The 11,160-nt window shown below is 45.6% G+C and overlaps 2 protein-coding genes across 4 annotated transcripts in view; one reads left to right on the forward strand and one right to left on the reverse strand.

The window, feature by feature from the left end:
- Nucleotides 1-2,719: 2,719 nt before the first annotated feature.
- Nucleotides 2,720-4,854, forward strand: LOC105570358 (extensin-like). The gene is made up of 3 exons (XM_012027486.1): nt 2,720-2,740; nt 3,240-3,710; nt 4,735-4,854. The coding sequence occupies exons 1-3, from the start codon at nt 2,720-2,722 to the stop codon at nt 4,834-4,836; spliced, it is 594 nt and encodes a 197-aa protein (XP_011882876.1). The 3' UTR covers nt 4,837-4,854.
- Nucleotides 4,855-5,208: 354 nt separating this feature from the next.
- Nucleotides 5,209-11,160, reverse strand: part of LOC105570273 (lysophospholipid acyltransferase 5) — a 10,422-nt gene continuing 4,470 nt past the window's right edge. The window contains exons 2-9 of one of the 3 annotated variants that reach the window (XR_001009573.1): nt 10,199-10,306; nt 9,963-10,085; nt 9,393-9,508; nt 9,161-9,319; nt 8,799-9,035; nt 8,384-8,692; nt 7,225-8,276; nt 5,209-5,709 (exon numbers count right to left, since the gene is read on the reverse strand). Coding sequence is in view for 1 of the 3 variants with exons in the window: in XM_012027351.1 (XP_011882741.1) it covers nt 7,992-8,276; nt 8,384-8,692; nt 8,799-9,035; nt 9,161-9,319; nt 9,393-9,508; nt 9,963-10,085; nt 10,199-10,306 (1,337 nt within the window). In the remaining 2 variants the exon portion in view is untranslated. Of the gene's footprint in view, nt 8,277-8,383; nt 8,693-8,798; nt 9,036-9,160; nt 9,320-9,392; nt 9,509-9,962; nt 10,086-10,198; nt 10,307-11,160 lie in introns of all 3 variants that reach the window. The other 2 variants (XR_001009572.1, XM_012027351.1) reach the window with 2 other exon arrangements.

An 11,160-nucleotide genomic window follows, 5' to 3' on the forward strand; every position in this document is an offset into this window, starting at 1 on the left:
CTTCAAGTTTGAAGATGAATACGAGGCGATCGTTTCGTCGCGAACGTTCTTTTAACCATCGAATTCGATTATCATTTTTCTACTCAAAAGCGCAATTATATTTTCAAAGATACTTGGTGCGTATTTTTAATTTCTTTTCCGTCGTCATGTTACTTCGTGTCTCTCGCGCTTCAAGTTTGAAGATGAATGCGAGGCGACCGTTTCGTCGTGAACGAACGTTCTGTTAACCATCGAGTTCGATTATCATTTTTATACTTAAAAGCGCAATTATATTTTCAACGATCGGTGCGTATATTTTTTCATCATCGACGTTACTTCGCGCTTCGAGTTTGGAGATTAATGCGAGGTGACCACATCATCGGCACGCAAGTGGAATATCTCAATTAAATCGTCCTGTTCTCGAGGGAGACGTTCGCGATGCGAGAGACGTTGAAAATGCCGAGGCGTCACGCTTGCAGTTTCGTTTTGCGGACATTCATACGCGGACGATCGTGCGTGCCGGGAAAGCGTTTTACTTCGATGACTAATACATTTACGACGGCGAGTGCAATTTTCCTGAATCGAACGGAGAACTCTCCTCGCGATCTCCGGGACGCGAAGGAACGACCGCGCGTCTCTCATTCCGCGACGGTCTCTTCGAGACCGGTTACCAAATTTAAACGTCGATTGACGCAATCCCCTTAGTAAGTAAATGCGTAAGTCAATCGATCGAGTGGCCAGGTGCATTTAATGGGAGTAAACTTTCGGTCCGCCATTACGAAATCGTCGTGCAATCATCATCGGGCACATCCAGTCACTCGTCACGATCTCCCTTTCGTCCTTTTCTCTTTGCATTTTCGCCGCGTCGACGAGACACGCGCGAGATTAATGATACGTACGCGATGGGAATTTGTCGAGAGACATCGGCACGTTCGAGAGATGCTTCTCGAACGACGCAGATGCTGGGGGCTCCGTCGTCGGGGGGAGAGCCCGCGCGTTTACGTCATCGGTACCAGCGCGGATTCGCCCCGCTCCGTCTCGGACGCTCGGGAAAGCGACGATGCGCTCGCGTTTTCCCGAGAGGAGAGAAAAATTCCGCGGTGCGTGCGTCCCGCTGCGCGCGCGAGGTGTGCATCGGCACGGATCTCCCGCGGATTAAGCCGTTCGCTCCGGTTGCACGATGCAAAAGTAAAAGGATCCCGCCTGTGCTCCCGCTCTACTCGCCGACACGGTCTCGATAATTATAGCGCGCGGGAAAATGGGGAAAGCGGCTCCAGCTCTAGCACGCGGAGCGGAGTCTCGATGCGGCACTAAAAGCATGATTAAATGATCGGAGGGGTCGTTAAGTGAGTAGGAAGCTTCGCTCGAGCGAAGTGAGTTATCGCGCACATCGCGCGTCTTCTTCCGTTTCACGCTAATGGGACGTGCCCGTTGCGCGCGCGGGGATGGGAAACGCGCGTCGTTCGGAATTAATGGACTCTCACGCGGAAAAGTTTCGCGGGTGAACCGCGAGGATTCCGAGATCCGCGGAGGACGGACAGGACGAATGTTCATGCGAGAGAGCGCGAGACTGGCGCGGCTGACCTCGCCCTCCTGCTCCGTGCGATCGTAGCGTCCGCGAGACTACAGTCGTATTTTTGAAACGCGCGGTAGAATTGAACAGATTAAGTTTCGTGACGCGAAAATCGTTTCTCCCTCTCCTTCCTCCTCTCCGATGTGCCCCCCTTCGTGGCGACTTTTACATTAAAATTATGAAATTTAATACGAAACTGAAATCTCACGAGCGCTCGCTGTGTCGTTAATGTTCAGTCTGTTACTTGAAATTCCTAGTCAAACTCCAATTATTATAGATGACTCTCGTCTCTTTGCGCGCAAAAATACGCAACGTATTTGGAAATCTATCAAGCCTCACCGAGCTGACAAAATCGTAGATAAGATGCGGCACTTTGACCCCGTCTGTCGGAAATTGACAGTCAAGCGGAGAAAGAAGAGAAGGAACGTAACGCGGGGCTTATTGAGAGTCGTTAACGAGTTTCTCGACGCGCATCGCACTTATCCTTTTACCGAAGATAAATACATGAATAATCGCGCGCGATTACGAGTCCAATCGTACGGGGAGCTTCGCAATAAACGAGCCATTGTACTCGCACAATTCGGCCGAAGGCGGTGAGAAGCCGCTAAATGGAAATGTCCGTGGCAAATGAGCTCTTCAAAGCAAATTGAGCAACGCCGTGTCGCGTATTCCACTTCCATTCACCCTGAATCGTCGCGTGGACGAGGTAATCCGTGAAATAATTCCCCATTACGCGCGAACGCGATACATTCGACGTGCCGCTCGCCAACGATAAATTATCGACGAACTGCTGCTTTCGTAGCGAAAATATTTGTAGCGTAAGTTGCGTAAAAAAAAACTAGTATCGCTTTTCTACTTGCTGGAATATAATGACGTAATGTCCGCTGGCGAGAATTGATTACTCGACTCCACTTGTGCGTTAGTTAACAATTACATTGCTCGCACGAAATTACATAATGGCGAACAATTATATCGGCAATTTAAACCGGACCGGTTAAAAGCATATGTCACAATATCTGCATTGTTATCAGCCAATTTCTCGTGGCTATCTCTAATCGCAATTTTCATTAGCGTGAACAAGTGTAAAATTATGACAGCAAGTGCCGAGGTCTTTTTTCCGAACTTGTAGCGAATTCGGTTGCTCGCACTAGTGCGCGCTGGGGAGAAATGGGGAAACAATCTCATTATGTATGTCCCAATCATATATGTAATATCTAATTATACCTCAGGAGATCCAATTCTAAAAATCATCAGATCCTCCGAGATTTTACGCTTTCCTTGAATGTTCGACGTTGTCTATTGAGATCTAACTAAATCTATAATTGAATCTCCAAAGAGAACATAATTAGATCTCAATAGATAATAACATTGATGATTTTAGAATTGGACATAATTAGATATTACACGATTGAGACGTATATAATGAGATATTTCCACTTTTTCCCGGGAACCGAATTCGGTTTTTCTCGATTGCGCTAAATCCACGTGTGCCAGGTAATCGCAATCCTCTTGTAAAATATAAAACGCAGGTGAAATTATCACACACATACACATACAATCCTCGTCGGACGCAATGCTGCGGTGTGTCTGTCGGGGCATGCAGCAAAAATCTTTACTGTAACTTTCGCCACAAATTCCCCTCGCGTTAACGTCACGTTCGCCGCCTGATTATTTTCCCGTCCAGCAGGGCACGATTTGCGCGATCGCCTGCTCGATGATCGCGCTGGCGCTCGCGAAACCGGCTCCGGAGCCGCCGGTGAGCTCGTACTTTCCACCCTCCGGAGGAGGCGGCGGCGGCGGCGGCGGCGGCGGCTACGGACCACCCGCGGATCGCTACGGCCCGCCACAGCAGAACCCGGTGATCCACAAGCACGTGTACGTCCACGTGCCGCCGCCGGAAGCGCCGGAGTACAAGCCGCCCAAGCATTACCCGCAGCAGCAGCCGCAGAAGCACTACAAGATAGTGTTCATCAAGGCGCCGACCCCGCCTACGCCGACCGCGCCGCAGCTGCCGCCGCTGCCGCAGCCGGACGAGGAGAAGACGCTCATCTACGTCCTGGTGAAGAAACCGGAAGAGGCGCCCGAGATCGTGCTGCCGACGCAGGCGCCGACGCAGCCCAGCAAACCGGAGGTCTACTTCATCCGCTACAAAACTCAGGTAAATCCTTTTCTTTCTTTTTTTTTTGTTACGCTTCGACGGTGTAATTCGCGTGGTCTTTTTTTTTTACTCAACGCAATCGCTCGGGTTGAGCTCGAGCAGGGATGACGCACGACGTCCCTATCGTCGGATCTAAATGCAACGCGTTGTTGCGCAACCCGCTCGCTTGCTCCAAGCGCGTGCGAAACGCGCGCGCGCGCGCGGCCGCTTCGAAAGCCGGTCTATCGAGGAACGATTTCGGCGAATGTCGAAAGCCGAAAGTGTGACGCCTCGCGCTCGCGGCATGTAAATTGCTCATTTCGCTGACGGGAGCGAGCGCGATGTGGCTCGTCTTTCTTTTTTGCATGGGATACGAAAGGATCCGGATGTTGGGCGCGTGGTTGCTCGCACGTCGTATATCTCGACCGAGTGTACGACCTTACTTTTAATCGGACGCGAATCACCTTTCCACGGTTCGACTATATATATATAAAAAAAAGAAGAAAAGAAACCGCCAAGGTGATTGCCGTGTCGACGATTTGAATAATTGCGGAGAGTTTCTCCTCGAATGTCGTTCCGTAACGCCGATCTGTGCGAGCTCTCGAGATTTCTACAACAATACGCCGCAGGTTGCAGGGATTAGTTGTATTGTACACGTTAACATATCGCTAGAACTCTTCGTTACAAAAGATATCTTTCACTATACACGTCGCGCTCCGCTTAGCGAACTATCGAATATCAAGATCGGGAGCCTTGACCGTTTGCCGACGTCGAAGGGATGTTCTTCCACGTTCAGCTGAACCGCCGGGCGATCCCTCCGGCCGAGTCGCTTCCCAAAATTGCTTGTCCTGCTAGCTAGACTACAGATATATCGGCGAGATTTAAATTATGCGAAATACGAAGACCAGCTACCGAACTCTGCTAATTGCCATCACAGAAAAGATCACGGCCGCGCGATAGCCACAATATAAAATTCACATATGCGTCACGTGTCCGCCTCTCTGCCTCTCTTATCTTGTCCCTTATTTATTTTTACGCATTACAGAAGGAGCAAGGCGGCGGCGAGTACGGCCCACCCGGGCAACAGCCGGGACAACCCATCGACAGTTACGGGGCACCGCATCCGGGCCCCAGTGGACCGTACTAGGGTTGATCATCGCACGAGCGCACGTCACCCCCTCACCACCCTCGAGACCCTCGGCATTTTTACGGAGACGAATATTTCACGTGGTGTGACTACTCCCGGTCGTTTCGCGACACGCGGGTCCGGATGGAACTTGGGAATCGTAGGGGGGGGAGGATGTACATATCGCCTGTATCTCTCACAAGATAGGCCGCGTGGCGTTTCAAGGTGCTTAAGAGGCAGACGCTTCGTGTCGCTAAAACCTAATCGTGATGTCGCTCGCGTACACACACCGTACACACGCATACGTAACAAATCCTTGAACGATCAAGCACAGAGTGCAACGTTCGTCGCGTTGTCCTCTGTTGAAAGAAATGTAAAAAAAAAACGAACGAATAACTTTTATACGAGACGTCGATGTTTTTTTTGTATCTTTTAAGAAAATAATCGTAAATACATTCTTTTTTTATATCAAACAACTTCCGACAATGTTGTTCACCTCACCGCCTTTCTCTTTCAGGAATAGCTTTATCCCTCGCTTCGGAGATTCTCATAATCCGTTTCTCCTCCTGCCCCTTTCGCCCTCGAGTGTTTCGTTCTCTCATATCGATAACGCAACACAAAATCGAAATTGTTGAAATCTAGATCGCAAGCATTACTCGCAATCCCTATCATTGTCCTTGAGATGTTTTAGAGAGTCCCGAAAATCTGTACTCGAGAATGTATCTATTGCCCACGCGTGTTATCTGTCGACTAAATTCGCGATTACTATAACGATTCTCTCGAAGACATTTGGAATATATGATTCCAAGATCAGGTATTCGCAAGTATCTGATAGAGCGCATTTGCCGAGCGTCACGCATTTAGTATTTAAACAAATTTAAAATTTTAATCGACCTCAGCTGGCCACATTTATTGAATACGCTTTCACAACGTTTCGACCTTTGGTTTAGGTCCTTTTCAAGTGTGATCTTGTTACGGAGTTTGTCAAGTAAAATTATAGCCACAATTTGGCGAGCGGTGTTAAAAAATAAGAGCCATTTCACTCATATGATCTGCAGCGCAGCAAGAATTTCAGTCGTTGGTTTGTCTTGCAAATTTTGGCGTTGAGATTCAGCCAGGATTTCATTAAGGTCGTGTCATCGTGTCTAAACTGTCTGTGGCTGTAATTTCACTTGACAAACTCCGTAACAAGTTCTCACTTGAAAAGGACCTAAATCAAAGGTCGAAACGTGTGAAAGCGTATTCAATAAATGTGCTGAGGTCGATTAAAATTTTAAATTTGTTTATATCAATACTGGCAATCTGATGAAATATACCATTTTAGTATTTAAGTACGAGACAAACGGTCAGCGCGAGTTTTAATTCCCAAATTAAAATTCACCCGTTCGCGACTCATCAACTAAGTACACTAGGAATCACCGACGCCTTCCCATATGAATTTAGGCACGTATTAACACGTTTGTACATTTTGCATATACATACATGGAAAATGTGTACGTGTTCTACCGGTGTCTAAACTCATATGGGAAGGCATCAGTGATTCCTAGTGTAGAAAGGTCTCGCGTCAGGAAAGTCGCGTTGTACCGTTCTGTCAGCTTCGAGCCTGATAAACGCTATCGGCAAGTGCATACGATATAACTCCTGGCTGCGCTACGCTTATGTATATTCCTATCTCTTCCAGTATCTACAACTTTGTAAACCTGCACGCGCACAACTACGTCAAAGATTCCAGAGACTGGGCGTACTTGCAATGAATTAAGGTCGTTATGTGCGAGGTACCACGAATCACTTTTGTCGATCTAACTTGTTGATTACTCGTGAATTGCGCGAGCGACTAGGTGGTCGAGAAATCGCTAAGTATGTCAGTTTCTGGACACTTTGTATATCGAACTGGTATCCACTAATTTCTCTTAATTTTGATGAGCTGTGTGTTCGAAGGGCTGTGTGCACAAGAGCCGCATTCCTACTGCAATACGAATAGATAGGTAGATCGTTGTTAGACTTTTACCTACAAAAATAACTGCAAACGTATAAGATTGAAAATCGCTTCTCGCGTCGCTTTATACCGTATATCGACACTAATAGAGCGTGCGTATACACGGTAGAAGGTATACACCCGACTAGAATTACCGGTAAATCTGTTATCGTCGTATTTACATTTAGAGAGGTATAGCAAACGCGGTTAATCGCATTAGATCGGTAAAATGTAGCACTACGATAAAATATACATATATTTCAATTTCAATCGTGCATGATATCGCGACACCTGACTATGCTGTCTTAGCTATTTTCGCACTTAAAAAACCACGGTATTATTCCCTAGGTGTTCTCTGCAACGCAATTTTCCCTGAAATTATTTTAGCGAATGGACGTTCTCACTGCGTTATCTAGATGCACAATTGCTTTTGCCTCAGAGTCTTTTTTCCTTTCAAGATATTGTTGACTAGCTTACGCGGCCACTACTACGTGTAATATTCGTAACTTATCGCTAAAAGGGCATAACGCGTTTTAACAGATGCTATTACCAATGAAATACATGTAAATGAAACTGTCCAATCGCACGCGCTACATATACAAAAATACGATTAGAGACGCAAGAAAAGTTGTAGGAAAATACTGAAGTATCTAGAACTGTTTGCTGGAATTGCTTCAATTTTCGTGTCGTTTGGCCGTAGAAACCTCCAAGTACAGGCACACAAAATTCCCGACCAGCGGAATTTTTTCTAAACGGTGCGTCGATTTACAAATTGAAATGTTCTTAGCAGTAATGTCCGCGTGGATATATCCCACTACCATCGCCATTTCGTTTCGGTGATGGATTCTTCAAGAGAACTTGTCCACTCGCGAAACTTGATCGCCGAGCGTATATTCAAGCGATGGAAATTCAGCATTACGTTTTAAAGAATTCACAACCGTTGCGAAACGCGATAGTGATGGTAACACGCCTTATTATATCCCGTATCTTCCGTTGGATATGCGCTATCACATTTCTTTCTGAAGACTAGTGACAGTAAGTGAACGTAACCGTATACTAGCGTCCATCACACCACAGCTGCACGTCTTCTCGAATATCGATTCGCAACAAACAACGGTGCGAAAGAAAAAAAAAACAAGTACAGGGGGCAATGACTCAATAACGTCGGAGGGGGGGAAAAGAAAAGAGAGATCGTGCCATCTTATTCTTGGTGCGATCGCTGACGTTCGTGTCTTTGATGACCGACCAGCCGTTTAATGTACGGCGCGAGCAGTGGGTAACAGAGGAAGAACACGTGTCCGCAATAATATAAACTAGAGTAAACTTGATTATACCGCGGATACGAGAGAAGTACGAACGACACGAGGGCGTATCCCATGAAAACGAAGGTGTAAAGCTTCAGAAAGATCCAAGCGAGTATACGCGCTTCCCATCGCGTTTTCAGGAGCGTTTGCACTTTCTCGCTGTTCTGCAATACTGGTCCAATCTAGACAAGAGAAAGTGAGCGGGGAAATAAGAATAGAACGAATGGGCCGAGCGGCGGAACAACCTTCGAAAGCTCTCTGCTCGTGCGAGCCGCAATTGTGTACTTACGTCTCGTTCGAGGTACAACACGACAAATTCCATAAAGAAACAGTGATAGTATCCCGAGTGAAAACCGTGCCAGAGGGCGAGGAAGAGCAGCGTCATTACTTGACTGTACATTTTTGAACCCAGAAACTTCAGCCTCTTGTAGATGTACTCGGCGCACCAGTGATTGGTATTTATGTTGAAAGAGAGAATGTAGTGATTAAACTGCGTAGTAGTTTCGAATGTTCGCAGTTTAACGTTCGCGCAACCGTCCCACTTGATACGACCTTTCGAGTCTTTTCCGTTGTGAGTGAGACCGAAGGTGATGCATACCTGAAATCAAAACTGGACCGTGACAACGACACAACAAGCACACACACACACACACATATACTACAAGTAAAGATGAATAACGTTAAAGATCGTTTCGATCACATACCCCTTCTGTGATTAGCCAGACGCTGACGTATTTGTATAAATTGATGCGGCCCCACAGGCCGATCACCAAGCACTTCTTTATTAAATTTAGCTTCTGGAACGACGGTTCAAAGAGATACTGATCGGAAACGTAGAGCGTGCCGATTTGGAATATCGCTACATATATGAAACCGATGAATGCTCGTAACAATCCCGCCGACACGCAATCCGGCAGCTTGATGGCACCGGTTTGAGGATCCTAAAACGTAAGAAAAAGAGCACGTTACTTATATCAAATGGACATTCGTATTTTCTCTAACTGAGCAACCAAATGGTCCCCGCGTTCGCCGAGGGACCAGCGGTTGTTCCAATTCATCAACGTACGCGTTCTGTGAGCAGACCGTTGACATAGTCCAAGTATCGTCGCATACTGAATTGCGGCCCGATGAGGAAGGCGCCCGGAAAATAAGCGTACGCCGCAATCTCCAGTAGCGACGGTCGCTCCTTCAGCGCCACGCGTTTTTGACTGTCGGACAGCTCTTCCTGTAACACCAAGGTCGTTACGCCGCGAAATGAACGAGATAATAAGAATTAGGAAAACAATAGCGTTTCGTACGTCACGTTTCTGACCGTCCCACAAATTAAATGCAAGTCCTATTAACCTAAGGGTCAGCACGCACTGCGGCATTGTCCATTTTATATCGTAATCTTGGGTACTGGTGGTGTAATAGCCTGTATTGGAAAACAATTTATGTTTAAATGCCTTGCAGCTCGAAATGATCGGCGAGAGGAAAAAAAAGGATGTTAAAAATATTCGCTATTTCAAATTATCGATACGTATTGCCCGCAACTTTTCAAACTAGTCAAAGTATAGAGCGCTGTGACGACAAAACGCACGTAACGTAAGAACATTATATACAATTACTCCACTATCGTTATAACTGTAGTTTAATTTTTTTTCTCTCCAACCTTTTGTTCCGGCTTCTAGGACAAAGGAAGCGTGAATTTAAACTACCCGAAAAAAGAAGCCTTGACCGTATTATGTTAATTCCACGATCACCGCGCCAGACAACACGAGAATAATAAATAGATAGTGCCGCAGGGTAAGTATAGGTAATATATCCGTGGGCCGGCTTTGCGAGTGTGAATAAACTTTCAAATTCGCCACCGTCGTACGCTGCTTTACCGTAGAGTAGGTACGTCATGTTGAAGAGGAACGTCACTATGACAGACAATCCGGTGCTGCCGAGGATCGTCAGGATTAGGTACGTCGCGCATACTGCCGTCGATGAATGGAGTATATTACAATCTGCAAAATCATCATTGTTATTATTATCATGCGCGTCTTTATGGACATGCGAACGCCGGTGTATCATTTGCGTGTCATTCTCCGCGAATTGAGATACCGTTCGAGCGAATTACCGTAATTCCAGTAGCCAATTGAGAGACCGCACGCTATGAAAAATAAGTGCTGACGAATGGGGTCTTTGCCGTAGAGCGTGTACCTGTGAAGGAGAGCAACGGGGAATCCTGAAATCAGAGATCACATTGTTACGATTTTTTTTTTGTTAAATCAGGTTTTCTATCTTTTCTACGTTTCCTCAGTTGTGTGCGTCTCGATCGAGGTGTCAGCAATATTATTTAAATTTCATACGATGCAACGAGGTTTCGCTTTCAGTTTTTGGAGGAACTGAAACCACTGCGTTGTAACGTTCCATTACCAACGTAAACGAGAAGTGGTGCGGAACACGACGAGTTATTATCGAAATGCCGTTTAATCTGGCGAGAAGTTTATTTAAAAAAAAATGTTCAAGGATTGTAACGAGTATATACTAAAAGTAATGTATGTATAAACTCTGTGCCTGGGAAGCGAACTGTCGTGCAACTACGAAATTATCGACTTTGAGATTTTATCTCAACGAACGTGATTAAAACTTGCGACAAATCCTGTATCGAAGTAAATGATCTCCCGAACAAATAACAAAAAGATATTTTCCAACTTTAGAGAAATATAAAAAACCAACTTACAGAAATGTAAGTAAATTTCTCGGCTCACCGGTATATAATTTGCTACATGTCAGTTAACAGTTGACCTCTCATTATGATTAAGTATTATATCGCACAAAGCGCTCTATGCAATTCTGGGGCATTTTAGTTATACAGGGTGTTTCAGGGTAAAGTGTCCTAACTTAAAATATGAACTTAGGACCTCAAAACAAGAAAAAACTTTCCTCTGGAGACATGTCCGTAAACGCTTTGTTTAAGAGATATTGACATCTAAACATTTTTTCATTATAAAATTTTATGAAATTGTTATCGGGTTATAATAAATAATTTAATAGTGTGCTTCAAATACTTTATTATTAAAAAATATGAAATTTTTT

This window comes from Vollenhovia emeryi, unplaced genomic scaffold, assembly GCF_000949405.1.
Source record: "Vollenhovia emeryi isolate VEMERY1.0 unplaced genomic scaffold, V.emery_V1.0 DF939121.1, whole genome shotgun sequence".
NCBI lineage: Eukaryota > Metazoa > Arthropoda > Insecta > Hymenoptera > Formicidae > Vollenhovia > Vollenhovia emeryi.